The sequence below is a fragment of the Lycorma delicatula genome, chromosome 12, assembly GCF_047948215.1.
Source record: "Lycorma delicatula isolate Av1 chromosome 12, ASM4794821v1, whole genome shotgun sequence".
Lineage (NCBI taxonomy): Eukaryota > Metazoa > Arthropoda > Insecta > Hemiptera > Fulgoridae > Lycorma > Lycorma delicatula.
Genome location: NC_134466.1, coordinates 24,276,419 through 24,291,994, shown reverse-complemented (window position 1 = coordinate 24,291,994; position 15,576 = coordinate 24,276,419). Strand labels below are relative to the sequence as shown.

General features: G+C 29.6%; 1 protein-coding gene across 1 annotated transcript in view; it reads right to left on the bottom strand.

The window, feature by feature from the left end:
* Window positions 1-242: 242 nt before the first annotated feature.
* Window positions 243-15,576, bottom strand: part of LOC142333093 (uncharacterized) — a 290,317-nt gene continuing 274,983 nt past the window's right edge. The window contains exon 2 of the mRNA XM_075379937.1: window positions 243-1,929. Coding sequence (XP_075236052.1) covers window positions 386-1,929 — 1,544 coding nt within the window. The 3' untranslated portion in view covers window positions 243-385. The remainder of the gene's footprint in view (window positions 1,930-15,576) is intronic.

Below are 15,576 nucleotides of genomic sequence, written 5' to 3'. Positions count from 1 at the left end.
TTACAGAAGTTTTACAAGAAAAAGAAAAAAAAATTAAATATTCTTTCTAAATCATGTTAAGTTATTCAACAATGATTATTTTATAATCTCTAAAGTATACAAAATATTATTTTTCATTCATTCCAGTAAATGAAAACGATTTTTTAACAAAAAATTTTATTAAATTATTTAATAAAAAATTATAAATAATCTTATGCTGATTATGTTATAAAAAAGAAATCATTTTTTAACTAAGGCCACAATCCAAAACTCAATTAACCATAATGAGTTATTCAATCTACGAAAATAAAATTACCTTATCATCCAGAATGCGGTATCTAAAAAAATTTATAAACATAATATTAAAGTTACTCCTTTATTTATTCAAAGGAGATTTAGGTATCTGTCAAACATGTACACAAGCAGTTTTCGTTGTTAATACACATGTCTTCATCAAGTGATGATGTGGAAGGTCTCTTTCTTTATCATCAGCACCTTCTTGCGGTATCGCTTCAACATAACCACTTTCATCGCTATCTTCTTCTGATAACGAATCTAAATCATAATGCGGTTTTGCTCTTATCGTAGTATCTGCTTTTGACGATGTATCAGAACTGCTCGATATACTTTGTAAACTCGGTGTAGAATCTTCTTCAAGTTCAAGATACGCTTTATCAAGATTATTTGTTTCTGAAAAATGTAATACATGATACGGTTCAAAAATTCTTCTTCTATGTTGAATTAATGTAGTATTTTTTAACGGTTTATCGTCGAAATTAATTTGATTGTTACGTTCTTTTTGTAAATCTTCAAATAATTTTTTTCTATTTCTTACAAGGCTATTAGTATTTTGTATAACTTCAGGTACTTCTTCCGAATCTTCTTCTTGATGAAGACAATCGTGTAGATGATGTTGATGATGATGATGGAAGTGAGACTGAAGATTAAGATCAAAATCTTCAGTCGTCGTTAATGTTTGATGATGATTATGATGATGATCATCATCATCTTCCCTGTAACCGGTCGGTAATGGATCATCTTCAACTTTCCTCGATCCTTCAACAATTCTTAAAGCTAATTCTAGTTGACTTTCATCATCGCTTATACTTCCTATTCTTGAACATTCTTCCTCTGTTTCATTATCCGTTGTAAATTCATCTTCATCAAAACTAACCATACCATCAGATTTCCATGTCCTTTCTTCTAATATATAATCCAAACCGAAAGGATTTTGTATTACTTCTTCTTGTAATTCTTCTTCAATAATCGTATCTATTGTTTCGTCGGTTTTTATACTACTATTATCACCGTTTATATGATCTGGTTCTATTGATTTACGATAAAACTCGCTTTTATTTGGTGAAGTAATATCAGGTTTGTCGCAAGTACTATGATGTCGCGGTCTTCTAAAAGATTTTCTAATTTCATATTCTTCATCTTCTTCTATACTTTCTTCAATCGACATTAATTTTGGTGCAGATTTTGATCTTTCTAAAGGTGGTCGATAATTATGAGATCCTGTAGATAATAAGATTTTACGTCGAGGTAAAGAAGGATTATCATAAACCGCATTCGCTAACGATAAACGTGCATTTTGTCTACTTAATTTATCCCTTTTAAATTCAGTTAATGCTTGTTGTAATCTAGAACTTAATTGTGTTGCCATTCTAGTAGCTGTTGATTCTTTACGACAGAGTACTGCATGACATCGTAATTCTTGTTTTAATTTACGTCCTTCGTGTCTATATACCCAACAAAATACTCTGGGATAATCAGATGGTGCGGCACAATATGTTACTCTATGGCTCCAATATTCAGTTAAACCATGTTCCTTTGTCACCGCCTTTAAACCTGACTGTGTAACAGTCAATTTCATTTGAACGTCTGGCTTTGAACTGGAGTTGTAATTCTTCCATAACGTATTCAATGGCTTTTCAACACAACCTTCACCTGAAACAAAGAGAAAATAAAAATAATTAATAAATGAAATGTATATATGAATAATTAAAAAAAAAGAAAGAAGATTACATCATAATGTATACTTTTTGCCCTATAGCTCTACTTCCTGCTGCAGCAGTAAAACTGTAAAGGGAAAGTACAGTGATCTGTAAAAATTTTGATTACTGAAGTTATTTTGAAAATGTTATATATATATATATATATATATATATATAACATTATATATATAACATATATATATAACATCAAATATATATATATATATATATATATATTTGATGATTTGATGGAATGTATAATGATTAATATCTCCAATCTGGCCTAAGATAAATTTTTCAAAAATTACTAAAAAAAAATTTTGTATGTGGGGCATTGACAGCATAAAATTTTTGGCAAAATTAAAAAAGGGGCAGGTAATTTACACCATTTTTAATTTTTTGTATAACTTTTTTTGCCTTGTTGAATAACCTTGTACAAAATTAGGGTAACTTCTTAAAGTAAACAATTTCTCATATAAAAATAAAAATTTAAGCCCCAGAAAACAACAAGGCTTAATGAATATGACATGTACTTAAATATAAATTTTTTTTAATTTTAATTTTCAAGACTGAAAATCCAAAAGAATTTAGTATTAATGTAGGCAACAAGTACGTTTTATAAAAATGAATCCAATGGAATCGACTCAAGAATTTAAAATAATTTGTATAATTTCTGATATTAAATTTATTTTTCAAATTGTAGTTATTATTAAAACTGTTATATAAAGTAGGTGTCAAGCAAGGGGGTTAAATCAGACCAACATTTTTAAGAAAAAATGTTAGATTCTTCTAGCAATTATGTTTTAAATACATTATAATTTGATGAAAGAAATACTACTTGGTAAAAGGAGTCATCCAACCTTGGACCCAACATCTTTTATTAAGAATTTTGATTTGTTTTTCTCAATTACATGTTTTTAAATTATAGGTTTTAATCCTAGTAAAGGTTAGTTGCTATTATATGCATTTGAATGCTAGACCGTGAATACTGGTGTACTTTGATGTTTGGTATTCAATTAACCATACATCTCAGAAATGGTTGGTCATGAGTCTGTACAAGACGACACTTCATTTACATGTCATATATATCAGCCCCATCTCATTGAACCATTTGGGGGGGGGGGGGGCGTTTGCTTAATGTTCACTAGTTAACAATGTATACATTAGAAAAAAAATTATATGTTTAATTCTTCATAATTTTTAAGATAAAAATGTCATTTGATCCTTGAGGTCAAGCCCGGGACCGGACCGGTTCCCAAATTTGGTAATAAGGATGGCGGTATATATTTCTTGAGGTATATAATGTTTGCCTCGCAGAGGGGGGTATTCCCCCACAGGTGGAGATGCCAGGTCCATGGAAACAGTTCTCGAGGCTTCCGTTTAGATATGCGATGCTTATCAAACCATCAAAGAGTGGATGGCAGGGGTGAGCCTCACGCTTGTCTCTGATAAAACAGAGATGGTGGCAATTTCTTTCGCCAAGAGACGCCCGAAGCTGAGACTCACCTTGGAGGGAAGACTTATCGAAACCAGACCTGTGATTAAATACCTCGGGGTCTGGGTCGATAAGATACTTCAGTTTGGAACACAGGCAATCGAGGCGGCTGCCAAAGCGGAAAATACGAAGAGGTTGGTTGCCGGTCTAATAACCAACTGCGGTGGCCTGACCCAGTTGAGGAGAAGACTGCTGGCAGGAGTTGCATACGACACGATGTTGTACGGGGCTGAATTATGGAGGAGCGTTACTAAGTACGCGAAATATTTAGGACGACTCGAGGCTTCACACAGAAGATGCTGTTTACGGATAATCTGCGCATATCGTACAGTTTCTAAGGAGGCGGCCGAGGTCTTGGCTGGCCTTTTATCTATAGACCTGCCCTGGAGTAAAGAGACTCCGGGCATTGGGATAAGTGGGGCATTTCTACTGATATTGAAAAGGAGTTGTTAGGAATCTGGCAAAGCAGGTGGGACGAAAGGGCGGTGACGCACTGCATTTTCAGAGATATTAGAAGCTGATACTCATGGCTCGCTGGGTTACTTTTTAACGCAGTTTCTGGCGGGCCATGGAGACTATAGAGCTTATTTGTACAGATTCTGTTTGGACCACTCGGACCTTTGTCCCACGTGTGCTGAGGAGGAGACCCGTCTACACGTTTATTTTAGTTGTACACGATTTGAGAATGAACGCCAAGATATGCTGGATGCCTTGGGCGCAGAGGTTATGTTTAATCCGGAAGACACTAAGAGAATTATGATGAGAGGACCCCTTGAATGGAAGGCTATTTAGGACTATGTTAACAAAGTTAATGACAGATTAAATGCCTCGAAGGAAGCTCGACAGGGAATTCGACGCGGGAGGATGCCAGGCCGAATCCTAGTAAAGACCCTAGCTGCGACCCCCGTGTGGAGGTAGTCTTTGTGCAATGAGGTCGCGGGCACTCCGCATACTGGCATCTGATGGCTGTATTCTTCCCCTGTCAGAGGTAATGCTCCAAGATCGGTTCCAAAATGGGGAAGGAGAAAAAAAATGAGGTCAAACTAGACCCAAATTTTATTACTGAACATTTTAATCTTTTCTGCATTTGTATTCTACATATTTTATATAATTAAGTTTTTAATATTTAAAAACACTACGTCCGGATTTCAAATAAAAATCTGTCAAGAGCATAGTTTGAATAGTTATGCAACCCTTTGCCGGTGGCTTTTTTCATTTTAAATTGTTTACATAATTAATTTTTTTAACAATATAAATTCCCCAATTTTTTATAACAGTCGAGTTTGATCCATAAACAAGTTATTCATAAAACAATTTTGATTTTGAAACACTGTTTAATATATATTGTTTTAAGTACCGTTGGTATCTATTATTATAGTAACGTCATTAAAAACCAATAAAAATATAATGTTCCTTTGCATTTCATTAAAAACTTAAAAAAAAAGTAGGGGAAAAATTGGTGGAGAATAAATTTTTAAGAAAGTTTTTCTAAAAATATTCATACATATGTTAAGCTTAAAAAATTCGCTTAAACAAAGTTTTCTCAAAATCTAATAACCCTTTCAGTAAAGGTTAAAAAAAATCTGACGTGGACACAACGTTCCTTCTATGCCTATTAAATTATATATATACATTTTTTTTGCTGCACTTCATTTACATGAACTTAACTCATTTAAAAGTGAGATACAATCCAGCAATTCTTTGGCAATTCATTGGACAGTTACACAATTTCATTTTGGTGGATACCACATTGGATCATACTTTGTTGTGGTGTCCGTATCAGCATATGATATTAGTTTATATATTAATTTTGTTTAACGTTGCTAAAGTAGTTATGTGATGTAAGTGAGAATGTGTCGGATCCGTTACCATGGACACATCGGTTCGAATCCGACTTCATATATATATATTTTTTTTTTCAACTTTTTTTAAAAATCTAAATATATTGATTTATTAATAAATACTAAACTCTGTAAAAATGTTTGAATTAAAATGAAAAGTACATAAAATTTTATTTCACTAATAAATTCTGATTTTTTTTTTATTGTTTAATTATTATTTACTGTAAAACCTTTTTTACAGTCAGAAATTAATAATGAATAAATTTAAATTAAAAGGAAAAGTTAAAAAAAGAGAGATGAAAGTCTGATTCGAACCGATGTGCGTTCCCCTAATATCAAAATATTTCATTAATTAAAATTTTATTTGCCTATAACTCTGGAACCAATGAAAATAAGTACCACTTTTGATGTATCTTTGAAAGGTCTCAATGAGGGCATATTACTGCAATTAAGAAAAAATCCAATTTTTTTTTGTTTCTGGGCTTTTTTGGACACTTTTGGTTCACTCGATTGCAATGTAAAGTGGAGATGTACAACGAGATGTTACAAAAGTTCTAAATCGAAAATTTCAACATCCTACGGCTAATCGTTTTTGAGTTATGCGAGATATATACATTCGTACGTAAGGATGTCACGCCGAAACTGGTCAAAATGGAAATTTCCGTTGAAATTTAAAAACCGAAATTATTGGCGATCACAATACTTCCTTTACTTTTGTATAAAGAAGTAATAAAAAAAATAAAATTTTCAAAAACCTCTTCTGAATTTTAAGTCTGGGGTCTATAATTTAACAAAATTATAAATATTTCTTGATAACTTTATATGTGAAGAATAAACTTTCAAAATGAAAAATATTTAGAAGATAGAGCAAAACAACAAAAACATATTTTTCAATTTTAAGAGTGGCAGTTGATTTTTTAAAAATTAAAAAATATAAAGGTAAAAAATTTGCCTTAATAGTTTTCTCGAAAATGTTTCTGAAGAAAATAGAAATCGATTTTTTCACAATATCCCCATCCGTTAACGAATTTTGAAGAAAAAAAAATAATAATCAATAGCCTATATAGAGAAATATTTGAATCAAATTTGAGAAAATTGATTTGGTCAATCCTGAAAAATAAGGCCAAAAGCAGGGCGACACACATATAAGTATGCATGTATACATATGGGCATATGGACATAAGTATGCAAACATACATATGCTTTTAGGTCTAAATGAGCTTGTTGAATCCTAAAACCTAAGATTTATATATATGTTAAAACTAGCGTGTATATAAATTTTGTACGAATGAATATTCATCCAACAATATAACTGTTCATGAAAATGCAAGCAAATATCTTAATGAATGGTATTGCAGCCATTAGAACCTTCTGTAGTTCTCTGGCTAAGAAGTAGAAAGTAGAATTCCTTTACACCAATATGAATATCCTTCCATGTAATCTTATAGGGAAGAAGGGAATCAGGTCAGGGAATTGAAAAGGAAAAATTCATGACCGTAGGAAAAAGCAAAGGATAGAAGGAATGACCATCCTGAATTAGTATTATGAATAAAAAAGTAAAACTCTTTTTACAGAATTCAATGACGATTCAAATCAGCAAATATTAAGTAAGGGTTACTAACGAGTCAATCTTCTGTAAGTAGATTTTCAAAGGAGACGATCTGATCGAATAGTTTACAATTCAAGTTCTCAGTTAGATAGATACATATGTCATAAATTCTAGAAATGGGAAGGATTTTTGTAAAAAAAACCAAAAAAAACCGAGAGCATATTTTCAGTTAGTTGTTACATACCAGGAAGAAACGTTTTTGTAACATATGTGTAAATTGATCAATACAAAATCATTAATGATTTAACCTATTCATCCATTTTGGATATAAATCCTTGATATCCTGAGGAGTTGTGGAAGTTGGATACTCAGACTCTAAAGGGAAATTTGAAAAACTCTATACGGTGAGTTAGACTCATTCTTTAGTCCCTCTATGAAATTTTCTTTCCAATAACCTCCTTTTTGTTTTATCTGTTATTCCTTATTCGTATGGATCTTCAGTTTTTAGATGGATACACCTGTGTTAAATATGTGAAAAGTTACTGAATTCCAAGTATTTGAGTGAGGAGTTTATTGAAGATGGATCTATTCAAACGTTTTCTATCTGGCGGTAATTAATCATTTTATAATTTTTTTAAAATGATGTATAGTAAATATTTAAATTGAGGTTAGGTTAGATTTAAATTCATTCAAAAAATCTTATTTGCATTAGTTAAGTGGAAAGAATAATTTACAAAATTTGCTTATATCCTTTAATATTGTATTTAATGCAAATATAATATGGAAAATAACTAGAGAAATTTACAGTCTAAATTTTATTTGCATAAATAAATATATTATTATAATATTAGTGAAATATATAGGTATCTTGAATCGGCTGAACTGTGAAAAATAAAATAAAATTTGATGACCTCAATCAGTATAAAGCTGACCAACAAGAATTTTAATTAAAATTAAAGGAAGGAGATATTTTTGAATAAATTAAAATTATTTTACCTGTTGTTATACAACAATAAATATTTCTATCACTTTCAGATTAAATATATATTCAATTTAGGATAAATAGAAATTTTTTTTGTATTAAACAAAATAAATTGAATTTTTAAAACTCAAATCAGTGCCAATCTCTATGGTGGATGGTCGAGTCTCTGGCCTTTATCTAGAGGCTCAGGATTTGAGGCCCAATCAAGAATGGTAATTTTCATACACTACAAAATTAATTTTCATCTATCATAGTCACTGTTCCTTAGCATGCATTTGCATATTTGAAACAATTCTATGCATTTTCATGATAATTATCTTTTTAAATGCATTGTGTTTTTGTCAGATTTACTTAACAAAATTTAAATATTTATATTTTATGAAGGTTATAAAATATTTTTATAGAATGTATTTATTACATGTATCATGGTTTAATTATTTATTATGTAGGTAAAAGATTTCTTTTTTGGCAATGTTTGTAGATAAAGAATATAAATGTTTAAAATTTTTTATTAAATTTTTTTATTTTTTTATTAAATATTTAAGAACAATAATTCTAATTAATAATACAAATTAACATAGTTTTAGAGTAAATTACTAACTGATTAATATGTGTAATGAACAAAGGATTTTTCTGTAACGAATTGTTTTTAATAATAAAATGAAATATAATTAAATTATCAATTAAAATTGTTAATTATAAATTTATTTATTTCCTGCTTGAACTACCAAGAATTCATTTCTACATTTACTAACAAAATTTGAACCCATGATCAAATGTAAAAACCGATGATTACATTAATATCACTAAACATTTTACAGGCAACATTAATTTTCTTCTATAAATTGCTCCCTTAATGAAAAAACATTTGGTCAAGTATGATCGGGTCCTTTATGAATAACTAAACTGTAAAAATAGCCCAATAATAAGGTTCTGGATAAAATAATGAAGAGCTACATTCCAAACCATCCTAAGTCATTTTTGTCAAAAATAGGTTAGTGTTTATCTTGTAGTCATATCATATGGAAATATACTGCACTTTTTTATTTGTTTCAAATGATACTATTTCACATATAATTCTTCAATAAAATATTTAATTTTTTCCAAACTGGCCTTAGTCATATGCTGTTTTCCAAAGAAGCCAAATCAATAAATCAGCTGATAGAGAGGCTACAATATTAACCACAAAGCACCGTGCAATAACCGCAATAAGATATTTGTGTAGTACATATTTATACTATTAGGTTTACTGAATTATTGAAAGTACTAGTGAAAGTACTAGGTCAAGACTGGCAAGCATACAAATATACTATAAACAAATATCAAAAACTATAATTAAACAAAAACTTCTTGGTCAGCAAGTACTTATTTATGGCAAGGGTTCTCAAAAAATACAAACTAAACAAGTTTATTTTAGAATAAACGCACCAGATACACACGAAGTGTTAAAGAAAAAAGTGCAGCTAAATGTAGCATATGATCCAATTTCAAATACTCAGCCTATCATTCACATAAGCAAAGAAAAATATAATGACATTCTTAAACTTTTGTAATATGTATCTCTTAATGACGAAAAACATATTTTTATGATAATGGTTTGGGAACATAGTGTAATGAAAATGATACAGTAGTTTATGGAGATATCAGTGAAGAAATAAATAAATTCTTTTAATAGATTTATTATAATGGAAAGTTGTAAACTGTCATTATTTTCTCCTTGTCATTAGTTTTAAGTAATATCATTAGCTAAACAATATCAATCCAAACTATCCTAATTCCAGTGACTTGGGATGCTTTGGAAGTGACTCTCATTTTAATTCTGGAATATCTAGGTACACGTTAACCCTACAGTTAGAAAAGGTTAGATAATTTTTTTCTATTAGGACAGAAAATATTTACAAATTTTCAGCTAAAATTTTTCACTATTGCACAAATTATTAGTACTTTTCTTTAGTTTCCCAACAATTTGAAAAATTGACTTAGAAGAGTTTGGAATGTAGCTCTTCGACTGTAAACTCCATTCCTTCGACAACATCTACAACACCTGGAAAGTCCCAAGAGAGACTAGTGCGTAATTAGAATAATAAAATATTTTAAAAAAAATTAGAATAAGTGTGATAGTCAAAACTATTTGGAAATACCTTTCTAAATTTCTTGTTTTGTTTTGCACTAGTCTGGGTGAACAGCTTAGTCATATCAATCACATTTTTCTGAAGATATGAGTGAAAACATTTATATCCATCTTGAATCTCCTCTCTAGTGTATCATATACTCGTATATCTGAAGAAACAAGATATTATACCTACAAATATTATCCCATATTTAACATCTAGTTAAGATTAATATTTCTCCAACAAATGCTGCATATTTTTTTCATAAAAATGTTTAGTATGGATAACATACTGCATATATAAAAATGTACAAATTATTACTTGGAATTTTTTATGACCTTTGCACAAAAAAAAGTCTAGATGCAGACATTTCCACGTAACTTAACACAAATATTAAGAATTCATTAATTTTTCATGTGTTTAACAGAGATCAAACAAGCATCCATCTAAAATCTACAAAAAAATCTTAAAGAATAAGGAATAAAGGATAAGAGAAAGAGGTAATTAGTGAAAAGAAAATTTGTATAGAGTTACTAGAAAATGATTCCAATTCAGCCAATGAAATGATTTAAACTTCCTAGGATCTTTGCATTCAATACCCACAATTCCTCAGTAGAGCTAAGTATCTATCCAGAAGGATAAAACATAATTTGCATATGAAAGTATGTTGCTATGAACTGTCTTTCCTGTAGGTTCTAAACAACTAATTGAAAAATATGGCTGGGTGTTTTATTAGGAAAACTTTTATCCCCTTCCAAAATTGTACACGATATGGAAGTATCTAAATGAAGTGCAAACCTTTTGACAAGATTCCCGCTTGAAGATTTATCAATAGAAAGTCGTTAAGTAAGAGTATTCAAGTAATGGTGGTTATGATAGTTCTTTAATCCTCCAAAAAGAGTTTTATTCTAACTCTAAATTCTTTCATAATGGCTGTTTCTTCTATCTTGCATCTTTTTGTCCATCATGAATTGTTCCTTTCCAATTTCCTGGCCTGATTCCCATCTTCATATAAGATGACAAAGAAGAAGTAATTGTAATAGTGATTGTACAGTAATTTCAACTTCTTATGAAGAGAAGTATAGAAGACTATAACGGTTGCAGATTAAGACACATTTCAACCTATCTGTATTTGCATATATTCCCATGGTCATTCTTGGATGAATTAACAATTTATAAACCAAGGCAGGTTATTTGTTAAATACCAACGATATAAAAATTACTAATCTGCTTTTTTTCCTGTTTAGCCTCCGGGAATTACCATCAGAATGGAATTACTGCAGAGGAAGAATCTGGATGATATGTATGAGTGTAAGTAAATGTAGTCTTGTACAGTCTCAGGTCGACCATTTCTTGAGATGTGCGGTTAATTAAAAACCCAACCACCAAAGCATACTGGTATCCATGATCTAGTATTTAAATCCGTATGAAAGTAACTGCCTTTACTAGGATTTAAACGTTGGAAATCTCGACTTCAAAATCAGCTGATTTGCAAAGATGCGTTCACCACTAGACCAACCTGGTGGGTTTACTAATCTGCTTTGAAAAATTACATCTATCTAAATAGACTTTGTTGATCAATGAAAACTGTTTTATTATTGATGACTTTAAAGTTACATATATTAACCCTTACTTCATATCCTTTATAGTTTTTGTGTGACATACACTTTTACTACATTCTTGCCCGGTTAAATCAACATATTACTCCTGTTTATCTATTAAATCCAAGAGTAATTTTTCCTCAGTTATTACTTTACCAGTTTTATAGTATACTATGTAGTATAATATACAACAGAAAATTTATCAGCTCAAATTTTTACATGTTGATGTTTTTGCAGATCTTGACATTTCATTAACCTCTCTAATCAAAGTCACAATTTTTGCATTGAAAATTTCTAGAAGGATGTATATGTGCTGGCTTGTTTTTTGTTTTATATTTCCAGGCAGTTGCTTTCATATGGATTTGAATTCTAGAGAGTGGATACTGGTGTTCTTTGGTGGTTGGGTTTCAATTAAGCACATGTTTCAGGAGTGGTCGACCTGAGTTTGTTCCAGACTACATGTTTACTAGTACATTTACATTTACATTTAAGTACATTTGCTGCTATATCAGGCCTGGCAAGCCGGTAGCAGTAATTACATCTGTCTATACACACACAGACACAGCCAGAACCAGCAGTAGCTGGGAAACTGGTTGAAGAAAACAACATTTCCAGACTCGAAGGACTGATCCAGATGAATCATAGAAAACAGATATGATATCTGTTTATTAGAGATTGATTCCTTTTAATTTTGGCCACAATTAATCTTATCATCTTCATAATTCAAAATTTTAATCAATAGGTAGGTGAATCTTTTTAATAATTTAATGCACTTTGTAAACTAAGATGTGTTATGATGGTCTTTGATTTTATTAAAACCCCATAAAGTGAGGGCTTACATTTTATTTTTGTACTAATTAAATGATTCCATTATATTAATATCACTTTAGTTAAGTATTTAACCATTTTCATTTAAAGTTGATAGATGAGGTAAAATTTTTAGCTCTATTTCACCAGTAATTGTTTTAATTTGTATTTTCAGACTGAATTAACAAATTTTTTTTAAATCTTTTATGATGAATTAATAAAAATTTTGTAAAACTTCATTGGATTAACCTGACCTTGAAGGACTTCATACTTTGAAACTAATTTTTTGAATCTTTATAGAGTAATTTAATTTTTAATTTTTATTTTTTTTGCTTTATATCACCGCATTAGCTTGAAGTTTATGCGTGGGATATGAAATGTAATTTTTTAGCATATGAAAAATGCCATGCCAACTGAAATTTGGAGCTGGAATCTCTGGAGGCCAAGATGCTACCATTCCACTACGGTGATCAGAAAAAATTAGCCCAAAAAAAAAAAAAAATGGGATATGAACAATTTATATATCTGGGCTTAAGACAATTTATCTTTAAAGTTATATTTTTCTGAAAAATTTTGACAAAATATAATGACTAGAATGTATAAAAGATGAAAAGTCACTTCCGTAAATATTTAATAATATCAAAAAAACAATATTTATTTTATTTGAATTGAACCGTGTAAATTTAATTGGTTTCAGTAATGGAATTTTTGTTTATGATTTTTTTTTTAATATTAAATATAAAGTTTTCCTTTGATCTCTTATTTTACTATATTTAAGGGTTCTGATCAATATTTCTAATTCTGGTAATAAAGAATGCAATAACAACAAAATCATGACGTCTATTATTATATATATAAAATAAATTTCATAATTTTTAATGCAACTAAGTTGAAATTATCTGCTTTAAATATATGTAATCTGTTTATATCAAATATAAATATTATTAAATTATATATAATTTATTTTTAAATTATCATAAATTGATTAGATAAAAAAAATATATTTTTTAAAGAGATTAAAGGTTTTTATTCTTTCTATTTAATAAAATAAAAAATTCTATGGTCCAAATGAACTGATCAAAGCTAAACAATGAGATTTCAATAAATTATATAATTATTAAGGTCAAAGTGGCGTGTTAAACAGATGAAAGAATTGAAAAAGTTTAACATTACATAAAAACTACTGTCCATATCGAAAAGAATACAGAAAGAAAATTTTTTAATTAAAATTCCTGTAAGTCAAAAGAAAAACTCAACAGAGAAGAATGGACTGAAAAAGAAAAGCTAAACAGTCTGATAGAATAAAGAACTTCTGGAAGAAAAAAATATGAAATGATATTTGTGTGGTTCTTGAAGACCTATTTGCGAAGAAAAAAAAATTAACTAATGAAGAAGAGATGCTTTATATATATAGTTTGTATGAAAACAGGGTGTGATAAATAAACATCCCAACGGATTGGTATAGTTGTGAGCTCGTCATCGCAAATCAGCTGATTTTGAAGTCAAGAATTCTAAGATTCAAATCCTAGCAAAGGCAGTTACTTTGAATTTGAATACTAGATCATGGATACTGGTGTTCTTTGGTGGTTGGGTTTTAGTTAACCACACATCTCAGGAACGGTCGACCTAAGACTTTACAAGACTACATTCATACATATCACCCTTGTTCATCCTCTGAAGTAATATCTTAAGGTGGTTCTAGAGGCTAAACAGAAAAAGTGGTCTAGCGGTTAACCCTCATCACAAATCAACTGATTTCTCGTCTTTGAAATCAGTTGATTTCTCTGATATGTCAGCTGACATATTTTTGTCAGCTGATTTCAAAGATGAGAGTTCTAAGGTTCAAATCCTAGTAAAGCAGAATTTACTTTTATATGAATTGAATGCTAGATCATGGATACCGGTGTTCTTTGGTGGTTGGGATTCAATTAACCACACATCTCAGGAACAGTCAACCTGAGACTGTACAAGACTACACTTCATTTACATTCATACATATCATCCTCTGAATTAAGACCTTAACCGTGGTTCGAATGGCTAAAGTGAAAATGAAAGGCCGCCTTCTTTTGAAAATTTGTAGAATTTTTTGCGGTTTGACTAAGGGGTTCTTGAAACAATATCGTTTGTAAAAATCTAAATCCGATACTTTAAATTTTGGTCGCTCAGTATACTTTCCTTTATAAGTAAGTATTACTGATGTAATAACAGTAAGAAAAATGGTTCAAAAAGTAAAAAGTAAGATTAATGGTCTTACTTATGTTATGTATTAAAATCAAGCTAATTGTTACGTTAAACAACTTATATAGAGTATTATTTTATTAATAATAGACACAGTTATGATAGTATACTGTACAATTATCTTTTGTAACCTGACTATTACATTCAGTTAATCATTTAATTCCTGGTATTTTCTTTTATTAAACAAATATAAATATTCTTGTTTATTATATATAACACATTAATCATCTGTAATGATAGGTCATATTACATGAACAATAATTATGGTAAACTATTTAACCATATATAAACCATGTTTTTTGTATATATATATATATATATAATAACACATCTTTCTATCAAAACCCGTTATAGCGTTTTTATTAATGTAATAATAAAATGAAATGAACCATTAGTATATTACATTACAAACACTAATATAATATTATTTTTAAATTGTGATAAAATAAAAATGATAATTCTGTATCATTAAAAAGAATATATAGATATAAAAGCTGACAACAAAGTTGTAATACTTTCATGGCATTGGTTGTTTATTCTTATATAGTGGAAAAATATTGATACATCCAAAAATTAAAAAAATTCATATTTTATTTTACTTTTTTTTTGCTCCCCACTTCTAACATCACCTTCCAAGAAAATTTTTGAATTTATCTTCATTTATTATTTTAAATGGAAGAAATTGAAAAAGATTTCACTGAAAAATATACAACCAATAAAAAGTTATCTAAAACTTCTTTTTGTATGATGCGGGGGTGGGGGGTGGAATTATAATTAAATTTTATTATAAAAAGTTTAAATAAACCAAAAAAAATTTTTTAAATTCAACAAATCAATATTTTTAAACTTTCATTGGCTACTATACCCACCCAAATTCTTTTTTCCTGTTTAGCCTCCGGGAATCACCGTTAGGTATTACTTCAGAGGATGATATGTATGAGTGTAAATGAAGTGTAGTCTTGTACAGTCTCAGGTC